We start from the raw sequence: 25,944 nt of genomic DNA on the forward strand, positions 1-25,944 counted from the left end.
CAGTCCACAAAAACACTTCACCCCACCCACAACTTCTCTATACTGGGTACTTATGGTCAGACCTCAGTGCTGTGACGTAGTAGCAGTCAGACTGTTGGAACTTGCATAAGAATTTAAGCTCCCGCAGGGGGATAAGTATAAGGTAAATTATAGCATTTTATGGCATCAGGCTCAGGTTGATTATTTTTTTTTTTTCCTCCCTTCTTTTCATGAGAGGACAAATGGTTTAAAAAAATGTGGCACTTGCACATATGATATGATGTGCTATTTTAGTGCTATTTTAGTGCTATTTTAGTAGTAGTCTTGTACTGCTTTAGCCACTGATTTATAAAGAAAGTATGGAGTTTTAGGGGGAGCTAAAGTGACCTGTACTCACCACCTCTACAGTGGTGCGATGTTTGCAAGCTCCTTTCCTGCAATCTACTTCCAGTTTTGGTTTGTTTAGCCACCATTCAGGCCTGAGATGATGTAACTACTGTCTATGTGCATGTGAGTTAATTCATTCTAGCATCTGGAAGATGCTGGGACTGTGCATGGTTTAGTGTACATTCAGAAGATTTTCTGGCAAGCAGGTAAGATGCTTTTATTGCAGAAAAGTCTCTTTTGCAATAAAAGGATTTCTGATGACAATTTTTCTTTTGAACGCAAAAGTTCAGCTTTAGGTTATGCCTTTTTATTTGTTAACTTAAAGTGTATCTAACCCCCAAAATTGTTTGTATTGTGGAGTACATATCCTTAAATGCGATGGCTGCATTCGTTTTAGGTTCTTTCTTTATTTTCATCAAGCCAGCAAGTCTGTTTTTTTTTTTTTTTTACTTTAACAGGCCAAACTAACCAGCAAATATGGCAGTTAGAGGGTTGGGACACACCATTTACCCATAACAGGGCTGCTTAAAATGGTCAGCTTGTATGGATTTAAACAAAACCATTATCCAAAAAAGAAAAATAACTGGTTCAGTAACTGCTTTAATTTGTTAGGCAAGTCCATCTAAAGCTGACCATGCACTATACAATTTTGTTGTACAGTATTTTTTAGATCTACCATCAACTATTTAGTACAAGGGCCTGTCTGAATTGTTTAGACTTGCCCTCATATTACATAGGTTTGGTAAATCTAAAGGAGATTGTACATCAGATTATATAGTGTATGGTGGCTTTCACAGTACCCTCTCTCCAGATTGACAATGCTGCTGTCCAAAGGTGTCTCCATTGCTCCTCTATCCAGAATGGAGACACCCTAAGGCAGGAAGTGTTTCTGGCTGGATCACCAGGTGAAATGGAGGGGGAAGCCTAAAGAAAACTAATGTATCCATCTCATCCAAGGACTGGTAAGCTGCAGTGTTTTACTTTTTTGTATCTAGGTTTAGATACACTTTAAAGAGTTTGTAAATCTCTGAAAAAACAAAAAAACATCAAGACAAAGTCATAATGAGCTAGTATGCATCGCTTACTAGCTCACTATGAAATGCTTATCTTAGAACAATGCCCTGCAGTACCGCCCGCACTCTGCTCCAATGGCTGTCATCTTTCCCAGAGTTGCGCTGTAATTGGCCGGAGCCACAATGACGTCATTCCCTTACATGCGCGCGGGTGCCGCCGGTCACGGCACAGGTCCTGAGGAAATGGCACGAGCGGGCTGTTCCTTAAGTGCGCATATGCAGATGATGTCAGCGGTAACATATATAGTAAATATCTCCTAAACTGTACAGGTTTAGGCAATATTTACAGTACCTACAGGTAAGCCTTATTATAGGCTTACCTGTAGGTACAATTAAAGAAGAAGACATTATTTCCTCTTTAGGAATCAGTTAATTCACATAAATTCCAAACATTCTGCGAATTCCTGTGGTAAAAAAATGATTATGGCTATTTGATTACCGGTATTTTTAGTTTGTATAATGAATTATTACATAGTTGTTACTGTACTATTCTTAGTAGTCTAATAGAAAAAAATCTTAATTTTTTTTTGTGTTTTTACCATATACAGGACAACGATCTGTAATCTGTACACCATGCCCAGAATATCTGAACCTGTTTGGCTAACAATGATGTCTGGATCACCAGAGAAAAATCACCTTTGTCAGCGATTTATGAAGGAGTTTGCCTTCCTTATGGAATACACATCAAAGAATCAGTATGTATTTACAGTTGATTGTTAGAGCTCCAGAAATGCATATATAAAATAGTTGTGTTCAAATTTACATTTTTACATTTAAAAATTACAATAGGCATTTGGCAGCTGCTCTTTTTGCCTAGACCCACTTTGTTTACATTTCACAGTGCTGTGTGGCTGGTAAGCAGCTTCTGTATTCCCGAAGGTGCTGGTTATTGCTAGGCAACTCTTCTGTTCCTAGACTCCATCCATTTAATCTAGTAATCGGAGGCACGAGCTGGATAAAGAGGATGTCAAAATCCTAAAAGGTGCATGTAAGTCTTCCTTTACACGGTTGAGTAGCGGTAAAAACATGCAGTATCATCCATCGGATGCAGCCCATCTTACTGAATGGGGGCGAACTGCAACCACATACATTGGACACGGTTGCGACACAGTGCTGCAGATTTTAGGGGTTCAAGCAGGTGGAGAGGAGACTACATAATGTCTCCTCATTGCCAGTAAATTGCCCCTTTGAAAAGCAAATCACTGTAGATCACTCTTCAAAGGTCTGTCATTAAAGTGAACAATTCCTAAAACAACATAGGTATCTTGGAACTTTTAAATGTAGTGACATGAAGGGTCAGCAGGAACAGCTGAGTGCAGCTTGGGATCAGGTAATCAACAATCGATGTTCTTTTCTGATAAGATGATGATTCTTCTCAACAGAGAACGTTTGGCTGTGCAGGCAGCAGAAAAGGTAAGTATTCACCTTGTTCCTTGTCTGTTTGTAGTCTTTTTAAAGAGAACTTATTACCTGATAATCCTGTTTGGCTTTATCTTTTATTACTGGGGGAAGTTTTGCTTTAAGGCCTCCTCTTCTCCAAATGGCACTTTTTGTTTGGGGGAGCAGGTACCTGGTTTTGACAGGTACCCACTCCACTTGGATCACCTAGGCCAGTTCTCCATCCCCCTCACCCCCTTCCATGCAGTCATCTGGGACAAGTTACAGGTCCCAGAAGACTGCAGGACTATTCAGTGCATGACGGACACCCTGCTGTGAAGCCACAAGCTGTCACAGTCAGGTGCCCACAGTTGACAGGTCGGCGACTGGGACGGAGGATGGAGGGAAGGGACGACTCCAGTGAGCAAATTGCTGAATTCTGGGACAGTTGAGTGTCTGTTTATTATAAGTCAGCAGCAACAGTTTTTGTAGCTGCTGACTTTTAATAAACACAAAAATGGCTGGAGCTCCTCTTTTAAGCTGGCCATACACAAATCGGATAGAAAAAACGCTTGATGTGCCCAATGCTGTTTCAAGCGCCACTTCTGCCATTTTTTTCTGCCACCTAGTGTGCACGGACCCCCCTCATTGTTTAGCTACAGTTGATTAATTGTCAAATATTATTCTTACTCTGGGAGATAGAGTGTGAGGGTACAAAATAGAGTTTTCATTACAATTTGATAGTTATTTGTAGGCATGGGAAGAGCTCCAGCTCTAAAGGTTTTCCAAGTATGCCACGTGGTAAATAGCTAAAGTCCAGAGTATTTTAATCTACACTGTGTGACCTGCACGACAAGCCCAGTCTAAATAGACAAATAGTGCTGGGGGGGAAAAGAGTGGCCATTTTTTAAACTACCTATTGCAATGAGCACTTATGTGCACTAAACCATTATAGCCAAGAAAATGTTGGCATTCAGCAGTGCATTGTATTCCTACTGTGAAGAGTAGATTTTATGATTGATTGCGGCACTTTCCATGTTGCTGTTTGTCTTATTTCAACTATTATAGATACTTTACGGGATGTTTACCTTTACAAATTTCTTACATTGTAAAGAAGGAAGCTTAAGACTCCCAGCTGTACAGCCATACAAAGGCGGTCAGGGCTCAGGAGATATTACTACTGCTCTTTTAGGGCCAGTTCACACCACATGCAGTCCAGTGCGATTTTATTTTATTTTTTTCTGCATCAAAAATGCATGGTTATATGGGTTTCAGTGGCATAGTTCACACCAGTGTTTGTAGTTCCAGTTCCAAAAAAAAAGAAAAGTAGAACATGTTGCATTTTTCCTGCACTGGACTGTACTGGAACGGTGTAAATCGCATCAAAAAAGCACTTGAACACACCTAACGCACACATCATTATTTGAGGTTAGGAAAACAGCAGTCTTTCAAGTGCAATTTTTTTGGAAAGATTTACTTTAAATAAATAATAAAAAAAAATAACCAGTAAAGTTAGCCCATTTTTATTATTTTTTTTGTATAATGTGAACAATTTTATGTTGCGAGAATCATAAAAGAATCGTGATCTTTTTATTCTAAGCAAAAAAATCTTGATTCTTATTTTGGCCAGAATCGTGCAGCTCTAACGGACAATAAAAGCTGAAATGGGTTTATTTCCTGCTCAGAGAGATTCTTTCCCTAACTTTTCTCCCAGACAGGACATGAAAGAATCTTTTACTGAGCTTCTGAATGCGGTATTACCTGTCAGGAGTTTTAATCCTTACCCACTCGAAAACAAAAAAATAAAATAATGTTTTCAGTATATAAATGCAGTTAAAAATAAAGTTGGCTATGTTTACACAGTGATACTTTTTCAGCACCATTTGTTTGACAGGCATCCAGGATTTAAGTGGGTATAATAAGTAGCCTATCAATCAAGCTTGCTTATTTTTGCTACTAAACCCTGTATACTCTTTTAGACCAAGCATATTATCTTCCAGTGTAGAGCCAAGGCAGGGCAGGCTAGCTAATCATGTGACACTAGGAGAGATTTTGTGTGCCAAGTGTCAGTTCCACGGTCACATCCCTCTCTCTGTATATCTGTGCTCACATATGGTTTATTTTTGTTCCAGCGTAATTAGAAACACTATTAGCAAAAAATTGCAAGTGCACAAAATGTGTTTTTTTTTTTTTACATCTTTTTTTGCTTTTTTTTTTTAACCACATCTACTTTTTACTTTGAATATAAATCTGTTTGTAGGCAGATCTGACTAGGTGATGGAAATCAAATTACAGCTTACCACTGTTCCCTTCTATTGGTTGTCTGAACCGCAAAAGGTGACAGTTTGCTGATTCAGCAGGCTTTGCCTGTCAGCCTAGCTCATCTTCAATGACAGCGTTTTTTGGTAGAATAAAATGTTTGTTTTTTATGGACTTTGCTGTCTCTTTAATTGGGTTGGATTAGATCTGTCCCTCTACCACCAAAAGAGGCAGTTAAAGCATAAAATAAAAATGCCTTTAACAGTTCCTGAACGGCAATTAATTCTTCCATAGATGGTTAGATCAGCTGAATTGGTGGTCACATTTATCATTAGTTTGCTCTCCACATGTCTGGTATTCCCCTGCTCCTCTATAGTAGTTAGCATAACAGTTTCAGATCATAATCCTGTTGTTAGCACCGCTAAATGAAAGCCCCGGGGTGTTTCTTCTTTAAATATTAACTCATTGCGCATAGATTGCATTACTAAATACAGTTGGCAAACTCAGAAATGGCTGTGTTTCTAACCTTTAGGGGAAACAAATGGGTTCACACTGTATGGTAAACCATATTAAAGCACCTATTAAAATCTGTATATACTAGTAACCGATCATAACATAAACAAAAGCGTAGGCTGTACATCTGGATTATCAGAGTAGTGGAGGATTTGGTCACAGGAACTATTAAAATTCCAGCTATAGTTTTTATACTGTTTCTAGAAAATGAAGGCAGGATATGATTTTGATTTATAAACCTAGTGAGCACAGGGCTATTCATTTAACACCTTTGTGCATGAATGTGTGTAAGCAGTCCCAAGTTTGAGATCTTTCACTATTTCTTATTTTTAATTGTCAATCAGGGGAAAAAAAAGTGGTTTGAAGATGTTTGTGACCTTTTTCTTTTTCTTTTTTCAGGTTCCTCCCAGCACTCCTTACAGCTGTTCTCACAAATCATCTTGCCTGGGTACCAACAGTCATGCCCAACGGGCAGCCACCAATTAAAATCTTCCTAGAAAAGCACTCGTCACAAAGTGTGAACATGTTGGCAAAGACCCACCCATACAACCCTCTTTGGGCACAGCTAGGTAAGTCTGTCCAGTGACAAGATCTTCAGCACCCCTGTATATAATATTAAAAAATATATATATAAAAAACTAATTTATTCATCAGTTTAGGCCGATATATATTCTTCTACATATTTTTGGTTAAAAAAATTGCAGTGGTCTTATATTGATTGTTTTGCGCAAAAGTTATCGTGTCTGCAAGTTAGCGATTGATTTAGGGACTTTTTTTTTTTTTTTTTTATTGTTTTTACTGGTAATGGCGGCGATCTGCAAATTTTTAGCGGGACTGCAACATTGAGGCGGACATATCTGACCCCAAATTACACTTTTTGGTGACCAGTGACATATAAAAATGCACTGATCAATGTAAAAATGACACTGACAGGGAAGAAGTTATCACTAGGGGGCGATCAAGGGGTTAAGTTTGTTCCCTCAGCATGTTCTAACGGTGGGGGGGGGGGGGGGGGCTTACTAAAACATGACAAGATCTCTGCTCCTGATCACAGGGAACAGAAGATCCCTGTCATGTCACTAGGCAGAATGGGGAAATACCTTGTTTACATAGGCAGTTCCCCTTTCTGCCTCTCCTCGCCACGATCGCTGGATGCCGATGGATATTGAATCCGCTGGAACCGTGGGAGAATGTGCTCACTTTCCTGCTTTTATGGACTGATGTACAGGTACGCCAGTTTGCGCAGGAGAGCCGTTCTGCTGACTATATCGGCATGAGCCGGTCGGCAAGTGGTTAACCCATCAGCAAGACCGGTATCTGCCCCTTTGTGCAAAGCAGAACAGAATGAGCACTGCCAGAGCCCTACAAAATTACCTCCAGCAGGCCACTGATGTAAATATCTCTGACCAAACAATCAGAAACAGACTTCATGAGGGTGGCCTGAGGGTCCGACGGCCTCCCAGGGGGCCTTGTACTCACTGCCAGCACTATGGAGCTCTATTGGCATTTACCATTAAACACCAGAATTAGCAAGTGTGCCACTGGCGCCCTGTTTTTTTTCACGGATGAGAGCAGGTTCACCCTGAGCACATGTGGCAGATGTGAAAGGGTCTGGAGAATGTTGTGCTGCCTGTAACATCATTTAGCATGACCAGTTTAATGGTGGCTCATTGATGCTCTGGGGTGGCATATCTATGGAGGGACGCACAGACCTCTACAGGCTAGACAATTGCACCCTGACTACCATTGGATATCGAGATGAAATCCTTGGACCCATTTTCAAACCATACACTGGTGCAGTGGATCCTGGGTTACTCCTGGTGCACGACAATGCCCGGCCTCTTGTGGCAAGAGTATGCAACCAGTTTCTGGAGGATCAAGGAATTGATACCACTGAATGGCCTCCACGCTTGCCTAAACCAAATCCAATCGAACATCTCTGGGACATCGTGTTTTGGTCCATCCGTAGCGGCCAGGTTGTACCTCAGTTCATTTCAGTTCAGGAGCTCAGTGATGCCCTGGTCCAGATCTGGGAGGAAATACCCCAGGACACCATCCGTTTCATTAGGAGCATACCCCAACAATGTCAGGCATACATAAAAGCATGTGGGGACCATACAAACTACTGTGTACCGTTTTAAGTTGCTGCAATGAAATTTCTGCAAAATGGACTAGCCTGCTGCACTTTTTCACTTTGTTTTTTGGGGTGTCGTTGAATTCAGCCCTCTATAGGTTGATAATTTTAATTTCCATCAAATTATGTGGCATCTTTTTGTTCCTAACACATTACCCAGTCCATATCAGTATAGATATCCAGCATGATATTTTTCCCCATTAAGGTGTGATATGTTATTAAAGTGTTCATTTATATAATATATATATTTTTTACAAGGGGGTTACAGCAAAGTGAGTATACACTTACAACCAGTAAAATAGCTATATACAGTATATATATATATATATATATATATATATATATATATATAAATGAGAGAGAGATTTAAAATATAACATTTTAGCAAGCAAATAGCACAAATGCATTAGAGCAAATAGATTACATTTCTGGGAGCAACTAAGAGCTGGAGATTGTACTGTCAGTTTAGGAGCTTTGTTGGGTGTGGCATGGTTATATTGGTTTTGTGAGCTATGCTGCCATCTATGGTTGATTTTGAATATGGCAGAAAATAAAATTTGTTAAATAGTAACTACCTTTTTTGAGCATTTTTTTTAACGTATATCCATCCCCACAGCTCCCACACCTGAATACCCCCTTCAAAGCAATGTGTGTGTGTGTGTATGTATGTGTATATGTGTGTGTGTGTGTGTATATATATATATATATATATATATATATATAATCTCTTCCAAAAATGTAACCTTATAAGTACTAGCCTATAGTGAATGTATATTTGTGGAAAGTTGATTTTGATAGAAAATATAAATTGTGCATGTCCCCACTGCAAAGACTTGTGCTTTCAGTTGGCGCTGGTGCTGTTCTGCAAAAAAAATATTGAGACCGGGTAAGAAAACACTTAACCTCACTTTCTGGTTTTTAGATGTAATATATCTATTGGGTTGTGCTCAGTAGTAAAAGATAGTCATTTTGACGTATTTTAGTCTGAAGTTTTCTACATATAACATCTGTTCTTTATAGAGCAGTGGAAAGAAATTATCATAAATGTGTTCCCAAATGCCAACTCCCAATGCGCTGTTTATTTAATTTTTCTCGAACAAATTCAATAAACACAGGCATTGATTATATAGTAGCAGTAGTTACAGAGCTTTGATTTGTATTGTCAGCTCTTTCTTGCACCAACCCTCCAAAAATTGTAAGTATATAAAACAACCAACTACTCACCCAAGAGGGCCTTCAGTTGGAAAGCAATTTAATAAACATAGGTCAAACCTATACTTTCTATGATGGTTTTTCTTTTAGAGTAATAAAATATTTCTATGCTTTCTTTAGGAGATTTATATGGAGCTATTGGGTCACCAGTGCGATTAGCAAAAACAGTTGTCGTTGGGAAAAGGCAAGATCTTGTGCAAAGGCTACTTTATTTCCTCACCTACTTTATAAGGTGTTCAGAACTTCAAGAGACCCACCTCCTGGAAAATGGCGAGGATGAAGCCATCGTTATGCCTGGTACAGTGATCACTACAATGCTGCAGAAGGGTGAAGTGGAGGAGTCAGACTATGTGCTCATCACAATGCACAAGAATAAGGGCTGCCTGCTAAACAATGATTCAAATGAAACAAGGACTTCTGAAAACAAATGTTGCTGCTGCCAGTGCCCCATTACTGACCAGCAGGAATCACAAGAGGAAAAGGAGGACCCTCCAAGGTCAGTGAAAGAATCATTGGAAACAGATTCCAATGTAAGCCAGACATCCAGTCAAGAAGTTGCTGGTTATACTGAAGTCTACAAAGACAAATCAAGAACTTGTCTGGAAACAAAAATAGAAACTGTCATTAACATTCGCGCAGCTCCACTAGAGAAATGCTCCTTGTCGGTTGGATGCCTAGAGCCATCAGTTCAAGTGGTGGAAAATGAGAACTTGCATGATGAAAGTCTAGCAGTAAAAGGTATGAGAACTAATGAAATCTGCATAGAGAAGAAACCTCCAGATAAGATCCCAACTGCAGCAATGCCATGCGGTGCTGGTCAGCTTCTCAACAAAGTGAAGTTTCAGATAGGCGATTCTATGTCACCAGACTCTGATATAGAAATAAAAAGCCAACATGTAGTGGATCAGATCCAGAAGCACCATCTGAAACCGGTGCAGGAACAGAGGACACGTGTTTCTGATTCTATCAGTGTAGCAACACAGAGTGCTGAGGACCAAAAAAGTAGTATGCCGAGTGAGAAGCTTTCCAGGGTGGCAAGCAAGCTTCAAAACTGGAATCCTTTTCATCAAGAGAACATTAGCATGTTTGATGAGTACTTTCCAGAAGATGGTTCTATTGAGGCAAAAATCATTGATGATATTCCACAGGCAAAACAAAAGAATACAGGGTGCTCACAAAGACTGTGTGAAACAAATAAAGCACCTAGTAATGTAAACACTTCTGTTCTTCCAAATTTATGCAAAAACTGCTGTGTTGAACAGGACCAAAGAGACAAAGTCTCTGTATCTGTCCCCCATGGGGATAAAGAAAAATCTGAGAATAAGGTGGTGGTGGGCGCTGACTGGGACATTCCGAGGAACGAAAGTTCAGATAGTGCCCTTGGTGACAGTGAGAGTGAGGACACAGGTCATGAGCTTCATGCACCAAGTATTAACTACTACGGGGCGGAACAAGTAGACTGGATGGAAGAAGAAGAGATTGTTTTCCCGGGGTATGTACATCAGCACCTAACATTCATGTAGTTTTTTTTTTTTTATATCTCCTAGGCTAATACAGGTACAGTATATAGGAGCTATAACCTGTGAAATTGTTTCTTTTGAATAGACATGTCCACTTTCCTTTATGCCCATTTTTATAGAAAGCTTTTAGAGCTTTACAAGTACAAACAGTATATCTGGTGTTTTTACCATATTTATTATTACTTCATTGTTCTATCCCTTAAGTGGGTAATACGTGAGCAGTTTTTCATGCACTTCACAAAGTGTACAAACATTCGTATGAAAATTTTCAGTACATTTGATGGCTTGACGAATGTCCTTCAAAGTGCTTACACTGTTACCACATACGCTGCTAGAAATTTGTTTGTTGGGAAAAAAAAATCCATCCTGAACCAACGAGCAACGTTTTGACTACACTAATGATTAGAAAATCAAACAAGTGTTCCTGAAACAAAATTTTTTGTGAAATTCTACTATTGTATGACCGGCTTTAGCCTTTGGACCCGTTTTATGCCAAACAGTGATGAAACAGATTTTTCTATTGCAGATATGTAATTTTTTTTACATTTATACTACCTTTCTGAAGCTTATAATATGCCATCTCTTGTTTTGTGAGCATGGCAATAATGACAGTTTTAAGTAACTGATAATGGGTCGGGTATTTTCATTGGTCAGGTAGTTTCTGTGCTTTTCATTCAGGGCAATTTTCTGGTTTCACACACTTTCAAATGGCTTTGAATTGCAGAAATAATCAAATGGATCAAGATTAACATGCAAGCATCCCTGCAATATTAAAGTGACACTAAATAATATCCCTTTTCCCCCCAAAAAATCATCCATGCATATTCTCTTTTTTGTTGCTTTGTAAACAATTATTTATGAAATTGTTTCTTGCCGTATTTGTTCTGCCTCTTTGTAACGTCAAGCTCAAGAACATCTCTTTTTCCTTCCTCACTTCCATTTGTTTGGAACGAGCAGTGGACGTTCCTTGCGGTCATTTACACTGCTCTAGGCATACTACACATAGAGGTTTATTTACTAAAGCTGGAAAGCTCACTTCTGCATAGAAACCAATTAGCTTCCAGTTTTTATTGCCAAAGCTTAACTGAATAAGTTGAGTTTAGAAGTTGATTGGTTTCTATACAGAAGTGAGCCTGATTTTGCACTCTTCAGCTTTAGTAACTAAACCCCATAGTCCCTAGCAAGAAAGGGTGACTATACACCTACATACAGTGGCAGCAAGGAGAACAAATATAGCCACCCTGTAACAGGAAGTCGGATCAGAGATGTGAAAAAAAAAAGGGTAACCAACAGTAGAAGGTACTTTTTTTTTTTTTTTTTTACTTAAAAGCTTTAAAGAAAACATACTTAATTCAATATATATATATTTTTTAAACCAGAGTTTAGTGTTACTTTAAGATATTATCTATTGGTGGTAGCCCCCTTTAGAGCTTATTAAAAAAAAAAAAAAAAAAAAAAAATATATATATATATATATATATATATATATATATATATATATATATATATATATATATATATATATATATACACACTCACAGAAAAATATTTCTAAGTACATTTCCCATATGCTAATCTTCATATAGGTCAAAGCTGGTGGAAGTCAATTGTGTGAAGCCTAATATTGCCAACTTTGGAAGATCCTTATTAGCAGGCTACTGTGCATCTTATGTACCGGATTTTGTTCTGCAAGGAATAGCAAGTGAGGAGAAGTTGAGGCAGTGCCTAATGTCTGATCTGTCACATGCTGTACAGGTATGTAGGCATATAATATGTCAAATACAGTAAACATTATTACCGTATATACTCGAGTATAGGCCGACCCGAATATAAGCTGAGGCCCCCAATTTACCCCCAAAAAACTGGAAAAAATTATTGACTCGTGTATAAGCCGAGGGTGAGACATGCCTGTCCATCCCTGTGTGTCCGTCCATCCCTGTGGGTCCATCCATCCCTGTGTGTGTGTCCATGCATCCGTGTGTGTGTGTGTGTGTGTGTCCATGCATCCGTGTGTGTGTGTGTGTGTGTGTGTGTGTGTCCATGCATCCGTGTGTGTGTGTGTGTGTGTGTGTGTGTGTGTCCGTGCAGCCTACCTGTGTCCAGCCTGCCTGTGTCCGTCCAGCCTGCGTCCCGTCCAGCCTGCGTCCCGTCCAGCCTGCGTCCCGTCCAGCCTGCGTCCCGTCCAGCCTGCGTCCCGTCCAGCCTGCGTCCCGTCCCGGCCCGTCCCGTCCCGAGCCGAGCCTCCGTCCTTCAGCTCTTCGTCGGCGGCCATTCTAGGATTCAAAAGCCGCGCCTCCGTCGGTGATAGGCGGAACACTCAATTTCCCACTGACTGCTGTTCCGCCTATCGGATGTCCGTGATAGGCGGAACACTCAATTTCCCAGCAGCCTGTGTTCCGCCTATCACGGGCATCGTCTCATCCTCGTCCGTAGTACGAGGATGAGACGATGCCCGTGATAGGCGGAACACAGGCTGCTGGGAAATTCAGTGTTCCGCCTATCACAGGCGAAGGCGGAGCCGGAGGCGCGGCTTTTGAATTCTAGAATGGCCGCTGTCTGTCTGCTCGACACGCTGATCGAGCGGGCAGACAGCGATGACTCGAGTATAAGCCGAGGGGGGCACTTTCAGCCTCAAAAAAGAGGCTGAAAATTTCGGCTTATACTCGAGTATATACGGTACTCATGATTCATGTCCTTTAAATGTCATATTTACTTACTGATGTGTTTTGTTCTCTCATTATTGTGTAGCATCCAGTTTTGGATGAGCCCATTGCAGAAGCTGTCTGCATTATCGCAGACGTAGACAAGTGGTCTGTACAAGTTGCTAGTAGCCAGAGAAGGACAACCGACAATAAGCTAGGCAAGGAAGTGCTGGTATCCAGCCTGGTCTCCGGCCTGCTTCATTCCACCCTCCAACTTTACAAACACAATCTGTCAGCAAATTTCGTAAGTAAACCTGACTTCATCTTGTATATTTTGTTTTGTATAAATTTTATATAATGTTAGAAATGTATTTCTACTTTTCCTTCAGTCTCAAATCCCTGCCCCCAATCCCCGCCTACCATTATATCTCAGCGTGTGTCCTGAAAAAAATAAAAAATAATAATATATACACACACACTCCTAGATATATATTGTGTGTGTGTGTGTGTGTGTGTGTGTGTATATATATATATATATATATATATATATATATATATATATATATATTTATTTTTTGAGGGGAAAATTTTATTTAATTCCCTGCTGATTTTGTACATTTGCCCACTGACAAAGAAGTGATCAGTCTATAATTTTTAATGGTAGGTTTATTTTAACAGTGGGAGACAGAATAACAAAAAAAAAAAATCCAGAAAAACGTATTTCAAAGAAGTTGTGAATTGATTTGCATTTAATGAGTGAAATAAGTATTTGACCTCTTTCCAAAACATGATTTAGTACTTGGTGGCAAAACCCTTGTTAGCAATCACAGAGGTCAGACGTTTCTTGTAGTTGGCCACTAGGTTTGCAAACATCTCGGGAGGCATTTTCTCCCACTCCTCTTTTTTTAATGTTTCGAGACTGATGTTTGCTAACTTGAACCTTCAGATCCCTCCACATATTTTCTATGGCATTAAGGTCTGAACACTAGCTAAGCCACTCCAGGACCTTAATGTGCTTCTTCTTGAGCCACTCCTTTTGTTGCCTTGGCCGTGTGCTTTGGGTTATTGTCATGCTGAAATATCCATTCATGACCTATTTTCAATGCCCTGGCTGAGGGAAGGAGGTTCTCACCCAAGATTTGACGTTACATGGCCCCGTCCATTGTCCCTTTGATGTAGTGAAGTTGTCCTGTCCCCTTAGCAGAAAAACACCTCCAAAGCATAATGTTTCTACCGCCATGTTTGATGGTGGGGGATGGTGTTCTTGGGGTCATAGGCAGCATTCCTTCTCCTCCAAACATGGCGAGTTAATTAAAAAATAACTTGATTTTGGTCTCATCTGACCACAACACTTTCACCCAGTTCTCCTCTGAATCATTCAGATGTTCATTAGCAAACTTTAGACTGGCCTGTACACGTGCTTTCTTGAGCAGGGGGACCTTATGGGCACTGCAGGATTTCAGTTCTTCAAGGCGTAATGTGTTATCAATTGTTTTCTTGGTGCCTATGGTCCCAGCAGCCTTGAGATCATTGACAAGATTCTCCCGTGTAGTTCTGGGCTGATTCCTCACCATTCTCATGATTATTGAAACGGCAAGCCCCAGATGGGGGGGGGTTGACAGTTATTTTGTGTGTTTTTTGTTTTTTTTTCCAATTGCAAATAATTGCACCACCTGTTGTCACCCTCTCAACAAGCTGCTTGGCGATTGGTCTTGTAGCTCATTCCAGCCTTGTGTAGGTCTACAATCTGATCCCTGACATCCTTGGACAACTCTTTAGTCTTTGCCATGGTGGAGAGATTGGAATCTGATTGTTTTTGTGGACAGGTGTCATTTATACCCCTTGAAATTTTCCACATTTTCATGTTGCAAGCAAAAACGTAAATGTATTTTATTGGGATTTTATGTGACAGACCAACACAAAGTGGCACATAATTGTGAAGTGGAAGGAAAATGATAAATGGCTTTTAACGTTTTTTACAAATAAATATGTGAAAAGTGTGGCATGCATTTCTATTCAGCCCCCCCCCCCCCCCCATCCCTTCCCAGGTCAATATTTTGTAGAACCACCTTTAGCACACTTAGAGAGTGAAATGTTTGCCCATTCTTCTTTGCAAAATAGCTCAAGCTCTGTTAGATTGGATGGAGCGCAATTTTTAAGTCTTGCCACACTCAATTATATTTAGGATTTGGCTGTATATTTAGGGTCGTCATGCTGGAAGTTGAACCTCCACCCCAGTCTCAAGTCTTTTGCAGACTCTAACAGGTTTTCTTCTAAGGTGGCCCTGTATTTGGCTCCATTCATCTTCCCATCAACTCTGACCAGCTTCCCTGTCCCTGCTGAAGAAAAGCATACCCACAACATGATGCTACCACCACCATGTTTCACGTGGGGATGGTGTATTCAGGGTGATGTACAGTGTTTGTTTTCTGCCACATGCAGCATTTTGCTTTTAGGCCAAAAAGTTCAATTTTGGTCTCATCTGACCAGAGCAGCTTCTTCCACATGTGTGTCTCCCACATGGCTTCTCGTAAACTACAAACAGGACTTCTCATGGCTTTCTTTCAACAATGACTTTCTTCTTGCCACTCTTCCATAAAGGTCAGATTTGTGGAGTGTACGACTAATAGTTGTCCTGTGGACAGATTCTCCCACCTGAGCTGTGGATCTCTGCAGCTCCTCCAGAGTTACCATGGGCCCCTTGGCTTCTTCCCTGATTATTGCGCTCCTTGCCCGGCCTGTCAGTTTAGGTAGACGGCCATTAGGGGTGCAACGGATCAAAAAACTCACGGATCGGATCGTTCCTCAGATCAGAGTCATGGATAGGATCATTTTTCGGATCAGCAAATAATAATTGAATTTGCAAAAACCTGTGAAAATTCCACCACCATATAATCCCCACTGTAATAACCAAAATATCCCCACTGTAATATCCAGGTCATCTCCCCCACTGTAATATCCAGGTCCTCTCCCCCACTGTAATATCCAGGTCCTCTCCCCCACTGTAATATCCAGGTCCTCTCCCCCACTGTAATATCCAGGTCCTCTCCCCCACTGTAATATCCAGGTCCTCTCCCCCACTGTAATATCCAGGTCCTCTCCCCCACTGTAATATCCACGTCCTCTCCCCCACTGTAATATCCACATCCTCTCCCCCACTGTAATATCCACGTCATCTCCCCCACTGTAATATCTGCTGGATACGGCTGAACATGGCTGGGTATTGGCTGGGTATGGAGGGATGGCTGTGACTGCAACTGCAATTGTCACAGAGCAGCACTGTGGGCATCCAGCTCACAGCACTGCTGTCCGATCTCTCCCCTACACTGTACAGATCTGTACACAGAGGGGAGAGGGGAACCGGCATCATCATGAAGCCGGTTTGTTTACAAGTGATCCCTCTGTCAAATGACGGAGTGATCACATTGTAAACGGCCGATGGGTGCACCAAGATGGCCGCTGCTCCGGAGCTAGGCCGAAGCTGCGGCCTTTCCTAAGGCCGAGGCCGCGGATTGCTCAGCGGGTTCGCAGTGTGTGCCGATCCGAACAGGTCGGCGAAGATCTGTTGTACCCCTAACGGCCATGTCTTGGTAGGTGCAGCAGTTGTGCCATATTTTTTCCCTTTTTGGATGATGGACTGAACAGTGCTCCATGAGATGTTCAAAGTTTGGGATATTTTTCGTAACTTACCCCTGCTTTAAACTTCTCTACAACTTTACCTCACCTGTCTGGTGTGTTTCTTGGCCTTCATGATGCAGTTTGTTCACTAAGCTTCTCCAACAAACCACCGAGGGCTTCACAGAACAGCTGTATTTATACTGAAATTAGGGGGTTAGACGATGCAAGGAGGAGCCACGAGAGCCGCCGGGGGCCCAGGAAGACTAGGATCGGGCCACTCTGTGCAAAACGATGTTTGTTATTTTTTTTAAAAACAAAAAAAAGCCTTACAATAACTTTAAAGGCTAAGATCACTAAGGAAAAAATAATAAATGCACATATTTTTGCAGGAAAATTTAGTTTTCCAAAGGGGCATGCAAAGCATTGCACCTGCGATTAGTTGATCTTGAGTGCAGTGTTGGGTACATGCAGAAACTTCCACCATTATCTCCATATGGGCTTTCAGTTAGAAAGCTTGCGGACATGTCAGTGGACTGTGAGTGCAGTAATCAACAAAAGTGTAGTTCATTGAGAACTGCTTCTGTGTTGGCAGATAGGACTTGTAGATTTCTTTTCAGATCCTAGTAAATGAATGACATTGCTGTGCAGGCATAGCACCACACAGACACACCAATTTTACATGTGACACAGACTGCAGGGGGAAAGGAACCCCTCTGGCCGCTGTCCTGAAAGAAGGTGGGGGATGCTGGAGCATATTATATGGCTGTACTCTAAATATGGGTGTAAAATGTAAAGGTGAAACTATCCTGTGATGTGCACCTGTACCCAAACTATGACCATTAACGGGATTATATATTCCTAGCAAGGCAGTAAAATGTCATAAAAAAAGGCCGCCCCTGACCCTTTTTAGCTGTGTGTGATGTGAAGTAAATATCCTAAAATATCACAACTCTAAAGTCCATTTTTTTGTCAGTTATTGGCAGCTTAGAAACGACTGTTTGTTTATATTTGAGAGCTCGACAACCTTCCAAGATTTTCTTGTAAAATAAGTGGTTGAAAAAATTATGTTGTGAACTTTGAAGATACATTTTTCCACAACACTTTTAGCTGTGGGGGTGAATGAGCACTTGTTTGTTTACTGCAGGGGTAGGCAACCTCGGCCCTCAAGCTGTGGTGAAACTGCAAATCCCATCATGCCTCTGCCTCTAGGAGTCATGCCGGTGATAGGGTCTTGCAATATACTTAGTATAGGTAAATCAATTAGTGTGCATAGTTTGGGCAGAGGTTTAATGCTAACTAGTTTCAATTACTTAGTTGGGATGTTGGTTTCTTTGAAGGTCAATGTTCTTTCTGTGGCTACAGATTTCTGCAGTCATATATTTTTGCAAATATTATCTGAGTATTCTGTTTTTGCTAAAACAATGATTTACTAATGTTCTTCCTGAAAATGTATGAATGAAACAGCATAAAATATATCATACAAGATTACCTCCCCAAGTCGAACGTTTCCCTCCCAACTGACAAGTCTTGTGATATCCTGTGTAATAGAGCTTTGGTCAAAAATATTTACAGCGGTTTGTTTTTCTCTAGTGTATTATGCACCTGGAGGACAGGTTACAGGAGCTGTACTTCAAGAGTCGAATGTTGTCTGAATACCTAAAAGGACAAACAAGAGTCCATGTAAAGGAGCTAAGCATGGTGCTAGGGTAAGATTCTCTAGAGTCATTTTCATTCATCAACTGAAAAGCAACGCTTAACAGGAAGGTCTTGTTTACATTTGGGTGATTAGGGATCGTGGGTGGAATTCTTCACGAATGGCACCCCAAACGCACTGTGATTTTGCCACGCAACAAAACGCGTAAGTTTGTGACAAAACATGTGTATAAAAACGCCCCTGGCTCAGGGCCAAAGTTTGATTCCTGAGCTTCTTTGGAGTGACAAATGCACATGGAGCGCTGAAACTCCTAAACCTTTTATATTGGTTCCTTGTAGCTGAACAGATTGCAAGGTCTAAGACCGGTTTTGCACAAGGTGAGATGAGTTCCACTAATCATGTGCAACAAATTGTACATCTACCAACAAACTTAGTCTCATCTGACTGCACTTTAACCCTTGTAAATAAATAACACCTTTCTGCCTACCATATTTAAGTTCCCCAGCATGATGCCTCCGTGCTGCAGATGTGTTCCCACTGAAAAGCAGAAACCAGTGAGAATTGTTCATAGTGATGCAATCACTGTCTGCTATAATGTATAGCTCACATGCAAGATAAGAGGTTTAGCTGGACAAAAATTACAGCCTTCAGCTTTCAGATGACCACTGCCACCTTCAGGCTAAAGTATCCACCTGCTTAATGCTGTACTGATCAGATTACAGTAATAAAAATAAATGTATTAACCCTTTTGCTGCCTAGGACGTAGGGCTTACACCAGGATTTTCCTTCTGCCCATAAGCTCATGACTCTGCTGGTTAATTGAATAGCTGTTGGTGGTGGCTGACAAACCCCTGATCAGTCATTACAAATGTGTCCACCTCACCCCTTCTACTGTCGCCAGCTACCCTGAAATGTGCCCTGTCTGTGACAGTTCTTCCGCCTCAGTATGTGCTGCTGATCAGGTCCCCTGCTGTGTGCCCTCTGATGCCGCTGCTCTCCCCCACCTTCATGTGCCCCTCGACTCCTGCCCCTCTCTTTTCTATGATCCCCACTGCTCTCAGGCTTTCCTCCTGCCCTTTTCTGTGCTATGTTCCCCCTCTTCTCTCTCTATCTCTCATCCTTGCCGCTCTTCCCTTGCTTTTTTGTGCCTTCCTATACAGCTCTCTTTGCCCTCTATCAGTGAACCTCTCTGTGGGCCTATTGATCTGCCTGTTCCCTGCCTTCTAGGCCTCCAATCCCCAAAATATGTCCCTGCCTAAACTGGCCTCAAAGCAGAAACAGTTTAAGGACCATTAAATGCAATTTCTACCAGCAAGATCCTCTCTAGATATCTGTATTTTATTATTCCTATATACATGAGTCCTTACATATAATATGGAGCATGGAGGGTCTGATTTCTCTTTAGTGATTTGGTTTAGTGATTTTTGTCTGTTTCTTTGCAGAATTGAATCAAGTGATCTTCCCTTGCTTGCCGCTGTTGCCAGCACCCACTCTCCATATGTTGCTCAGATCCTTCTATAATGGAAGATGCATTAGATGGACTGAATTGCCAGAAGTACTATTAAAAGACAGTGTCCTTTTTGCAGAATCTGGTAACAATGACAGCTGACTTTGTGATCTGTCAAATCCTGAAGATAATCACAGAGGAGGAGAAGGTTCACTCCTGTATATGTGAGAGTCATACATATAAAAGTATTGAAGACTGTTGAATAGAAATCTCAAAAAGAAAAGTATACTCATTTTTAGAGTAACACAATTTTGAGTTCTTTTACAGCAACATTTTAGACTCCTGTTCCAAATTTTGAAGATGGAGACTTATTTTATTTTTTTTTTTGAGGGGATGGGGGGGATGATTATTGGTTATATTGTAAATAGACTAAGAGGAATTGAACAAATGTTGAGGATGACTTTAAATGTTTGCTTTATACTAACAAAACCTCTAAAATCACTAATTCTGTCAGGTGACTTCTATGAGAGCAGTGCTTTTTATCTGTATTTTTTGTACCCATTGGCAATGTATAATGCGATTCATATCAAACCCTTTGAAATAGCACATTTTATAAACATACAAGTTACTGTTCAGTCACTTTAATGAACTGTGCTGGCCTTTAGGAAGGCATTAAAGAGCAAAAATGGTGTACTGAAGCCAATTTGAGGTGCGCTCCCTCGCCACTTCCTGCTGCGACATCCAAGACCAAGTTCCAGTGTGGGAAGTCCCACTCTTAGCCAGAGCTCCAGTGGTTTGGGGGAGCATGTATATAAGCTCCGGGGTAAGCTGTCTGAAGGCCACCCTGAATGAGCAAAGTACAGTGCCTCTTTAATGTTTAAGCGCCCCTGTCCCTTACACACAATTAAGCCAGCCATTTGTTATTGTTTATCACTTTTCACTTAGACTGAAATAATTTGCTGACCCTACAAAATGACAGCCATGATTTTTGTGGGCAGCACGAACATTTTAATGAAATCGAATTTAGCATGTTGTACTACCTCATTAGTGTGCCAATCTCTCACAAAAATACAGGAAAGTTATGGAACACAGTTATCAATGCGTAAACTCAATAGTTCATCCACTTTTCTTGTTTCCCCCATTTTTACATATTTGTTAACTTTAGGGGCCTTTCTATTTTACTGATGTTACTCTAGAGGGACCTCACCATGTAAATCCTTCTGCAGTTTTTGAACTTTTTAAGGACTTGTTTGTTTGCAGAATTCACATATTTTCTCATATTTTATATGTGCACAGATTATTTCAAAGAGTGTTACTGAAATATTGCTGCGCTTTCCCAATTTTTACATTTCTGCACAATTCCTGCACTTTATAAACTAAAATAAATATCTTCCAAGTGAACTATAGTTGGTAAGGGAAAGCTCCCCTGATTTGCAGGTATGTCATATTAGTGTTTTAAGGGATGCCTATGGCTATTAGCGGTGCTCCACCTGGGGAAAAAAAAAGTCAGCAGCTAAAAATACTGTAGCTACTGACTTTTAATATATGGACATTTACCTTTCCAGGGAGCCCGTGATGTGGACACCCCAGACTATTTTCGGATCAGCTGTCGGATGCTGCCCCTGCCATCCATTAAGGGAAACAGGCAGTGAAGTCTTTGGCTTCACAGCTGATTCCCTACTTTGCAAAGCGTGCTGTGCTTTCTAACTGGCCCGGCAGTGGAGGAAGGAGGCAGAGGGTCGGACCTCAGAGGGACGGCGCCGCTGTGCCATCTCCTGGAGGTGGGGAAGGGTGCCTGTCAAAAACGGGTACCCTTTCCCCCCTCCCCCCTGAAAGGTGCCAAATGTTGCACCAGAGGGGGGAGGAAGCAGATAAGTGGAGGTTCCACTTTTGGGTGGATCTCCGCTTTAACCCTAATTTTTACAAAAACGTATAATGTGTTAAAGCAAAGCTGTTGTCAGATTGGTATGGGGAATGCAATTGCTGATGTCCTAGAAAATGCTAGCTTCATCATTTTCTGGCCGAAAAAAAAGTATGCACATCAGGAAAGTTTGAAATCCGAATACGTGCTTCAGGTGAGTGACCCAATACTGAAGCAAAAGGGTCAGCATGGCAGGCAAGCAACCTGCATTTTTTGAAGGATTGGATCCTCAATGTCTGTTATGACTTATCTCCTTAAAATATTTGGCTCTCTGGATTATTAGACAGGTTGATTAATAGCCCCAATGCTTTCGTATCGTTTTATGGAAAACAGGTTTTGGATTGTTCTACTCTGCAATAATCGTGTGTACTAAAGCAGCAATGAATAATTTGAGATTCAGTTTATTTTTAGAATTCTTTGTAAATTTTCTCTTTTGTATGGAAATACCTCTTCTCCCATTTTCATCACCTTGCCATTGCAAAATACATTTTTTTAGGTTGCCGTTTGTGATCTGTACACAAAGTCTGCTTAGGGCTTACTGGCAGGCTCACAGCAGCCTCCGGAAGGAAGCATTTTCTTATTTCAAAACTCTGTGCACAACTGATTAACATTTAAACCTCTAAATCATTTAAAGTGGATGTAAACCCAATTCATGAAATCTGAGCTGGGCACTTATTTCTGCAGTGTTTTCTTATCTCTCTCTGTCTCGTAGCTGTCTCCTGCTCCATTCTTCTGTTATCAGCCTGATAACTCCTGACAAGTTCTCTGACACATATAAAAGCAGCCGGGATGCTATGAATAGATTAGCAGCGTGCTGAAAGATTCAACAATCAGAGCTGAAAGTCTCTACCTATGAGGAGAGGGGATGTGCGCCTTTCCTCCAATCAGCTGTTGTGAAATCTATTGGAAATGAAACATATCTAAATGAGATGCATCAGACTATATCGCTGCTTCCCTTTGATATATGGGAAAAACTTGACTTGAGCATAATGCCGAGTAATGTTTTTCAGACCCTGGCTAATCCACATTTGTGATATTTGAACATGGCTCACAGGCAGATAGAGGTTGGAGACTGCCTCACTAAAGAAATCCCCTTTTTCATGTATTGAATACGTGGCCTTCACTAAAAACCTCCCATAATGAGTTCCACTTATTAAATTGGGACATTGGTTTTAGCTACTGCTCCTTTATGCTGGGGCATGAGTGCACTGTATAAGATTTCTACATATAGACCTGCTCCAAGGAAAGGATGTATGCAATAATACTGTTAATAATTCCCCAGTGCTAGTATAGCAATATCCTTTCCTCTGTTTTATTTATAGACAGACATATAATATATGCACAAGTGTACGTGCTGCTGCACGCATGAAAGCAGTATGACCTATATTTTGTAAACATTTTTACAGTACTTCTTGAATTCAACATAATTATCTTCATAATCTATTTAACATTTTTTTTTCCTGTTATAGCTACATTTGTGTAGACCAAACCATTTTTAGTATGCAACCCACACACTGCAATAGAGGTTAACATAGTGTAATTCTTATTTTTGTGAAAAAGCATTTGATTCCCCTTTAATTTCTAATATGTCCAGATTAGGGTCAGTTTGGTTACTGCTGCTATCATCCTGTTTTGAGTATATTGCACACTATGCTTTGTATTTAGTGAGCCTTTCTTTTTCAAACCTTTACATTAACTCGGTTATATATTAAATGTGCATCGCTTATATTTGGGATATTCTTCATTTTTATTACCATTATGGAAGATGCTAAATATTTCATATTTAAATTTTTTTTATTATTATTATTATTATAACCATACATAGATTTATAAAAAAAAAAAAACATACAAATTTTACTAACCAATATGTTGGTTTTGTTAAGTGAGCTATGAAATGGAATGCCAGTCTGTAAGAGATGATCTGAAGAGAGAGGACATTTCCTATTGCATAACATATTTGGAGACATAAAACATTTTGTTCAAGTAATTGAGCACAGGGGTGTGTGTGTATATATCCAAATTAAGAACATTGAGGGCAGATAGCTTGATACAAGCAGTCCCCGAGTTACAAACCTCCAACTTACAAATCATTCATACTTATAAATGCAGGGAGACAACAGAAAGTGAGAGGAAATCTGCCCCCAGGAAGGGAAATTCACTCCTGTAAGAGTTATGGGAAAAAGTGTCTCCACTGATGCTTTATAACCAATCCTTGTTTCCACAACAACCCACATTTTTTAAAAAACAATTGTCGCAGGGACAGAAAGTGAGGTGATATCTTCTGAACGGGCACAGACAGAAAAACCAACATTACAGGGGTGTTCTAACCCTTCCCGATGCTATGCAAAAAAAAAAGTCAAAATATTTTGGCTGGAGTTGCCCTTAAAAAATGTACCAACTTACAATACCAATTTAACTTCCAAACCTACGAAACTTATCTTGTTTTTAACTTTGGGACTGCCGGTATGTCTATTAGATCATCAAGTTTAGCTTATCGGTCCTGAAAAAAGAGCAGTAAAATTTAGGTTGGAGAAAAGATTATATATTTAATTTTCAAAGCTGCATTTGCAAAGATAAGCCCCATGGGCATCACCAGCTGTTAATACCCAATGATTCTTGGACTTTCCATAAATTACACTTCTCTGCTGTGACATTCATGACATGCTTCATGTTTGGACCTCAAAAAAGTCCTTGCAAGCCTATGCAACCAGCCATTTGAGGTAAAGGTTATCACTAGTTTTTCGCTAATATTTTTGTTCTTATGAAATTATGTGATCTCTGTGTAGGAAAACCATGCTTGGTACACATTTCCAGATGAGTTCCTAAACTGTTCCTTTATAACCATTTTCACTTTTGGCTAAAGCTATTTAGATTTTTTCCCTATGTTTTATAATTGGATGCCTAATTTCTGATTAAATTAAGGGAAGCTAAAAATTGACAAATGGCAGGTTCATCTGTCCATACTGTGTCTTGCTACCTTATCTGCATTGCTGTTAAATGCCTTATTTTGATGTTAAATTGCAACTCCAAGTAAAAGGCTAAATCTACAAATGAAATCCATATATTGGATGTTTGCAAATGAATTTCAATTTCTATGTATCCAGTCATGAGAGTTGTGGGTAAAAAAAAAAGTATGATCTTTATTTTATGTGAAATATGGTGACCCATAATAACCTCTCCAGGAGGTTCGGAAAAGAGACCAGCTGTGTTATGTTCAAGCAGGGCAGACATCAGGATCCTGGCAAAGACACAAGTGGACAGGCTTGTCACAACTTTGATAAAAGTCCAACCCCCTTTAAATATACATTTTTGATAAAGAAGTGCTTGCATAACTGCGCAGGGAATTGGTGCACATTTGCAAAACACCTATTCTGAATACCAGCAAAAAAAGTAATGTGTACAGTAATTGCATACTTCACCTGTAATGAGATGATGGTACTTTATTACCATATATGATCACCTTATAAAAGATGTGCTCATAATTTTCTTTAAAAAAAACAAACAAAAAAACAAACGCACAAACAACAAAAACAACAAAAAAACAAACTCTGTATATATTTAATGCTTTTGAAACTGCCACAAATAACAACATTTGTGCACTGAAGTGTACTCAATACAAACTAACAATGTTCTTTTTATCCTTCCCTAGTACTTTAATGTTCTCTACAATTTTCCTGCTGTTGACCAAAATTTTGGCAATGAAATCTTTTCATTTATGTCTTAACTCCCTGGCAGCAAACATCAGCTCATCCTATGTATGTCTGTGTGTGTGTGTAATATATGCATTCTTAGGGATTGCTGTAAAATAGTGGTGTTCTTTATTTCCTTGCTTAAATTATTTAGATGAACCATGTGTATAATGTACAGAGCAGTCTTCCTGTTTTTTGTAAATATTTTCCATAATATGCATTGTATCATATTAACTGTACCCAATTTTGTGGGCAACTTTTGTGCAATAAATTTGGTCTTGTCAATACCTGTGTGGTCTTTTATTTATTTTTATATATATATATATATATATATATATATATATATATATATATATATATATATATATTTTTTTTTTTTTTTTTTTTATTGTAGGGGATCAGAGGGGTGAAGAGCTGGCTCAGAGGCAGTCCAGTAAAATAAGTGGCTTTTATTCAGCAAAAAAAATAAAAAATAAAACTTAAGACCAGACAGACTTATCTTATCATACGGATGTGCAC

General features: G+C 40.0%; 1 protein-coding gene across 2 annotated transcripts in view; it reads left to right on the forward strand.

Annotated features, from left to right (window-relative positions):
* The window catches only part of FNIP1 (folliculin interacting protein 1), a 152,724-nt gene extending 127,014 nt beyond the window's left edge, over positions 1-25,710 (forward strand). For both annotated transcript variants that reach the window (XM_077473330.1, XM_077473331.1), the window contains 7 exons: positions 1,988-2,134; positions 5,988-6,157; positions 9,055-10,426; positions 12,041-12,209; positions 13,203-13,400; positions 18,305-18,420; positions 19,811-25,710. In XM_077473330.1, the coding sequence (XP_077329456.1) occupies positions 1,988-2,134; positions 5,988-6,157; positions 9,055-10,426; positions 12,041-12,209; positions 13,203-13,400; positions 18,305-18,420; positions 19,811-19,889 (2,251 nt within the window). In that variant the 3' untranslated portion in view covers positions 19,890-25,710. The remainder of the gene's footprint in view (positions 1-1,987; positions 2,135-5,987; positions 6,158-9,054; positions 10,427-12,040; positions 12,210-13,202; positions 13,401-18,304; positions 18,421-19,810) is intronic.
* Positions 25,711-25,944: the final 234 nt, after the last annotated feature.

This window comes from Lithobates pipiens, unplaced genomic scaffold (assembly GCF_037356315.1).
Source record: "Lithobates pipiens isolate NorthernLeopardFrog02 unplaced genomic scaffold, aLitPip1_a1.2 Scaffold_8, whole genome shotgun sequence".
NCBI classification, from domain to species: Eukaryota; Metazoa; Chordata; class Amphibia; order Anura; family Ranidae; genus Lithobates; species Lithobates pipiens.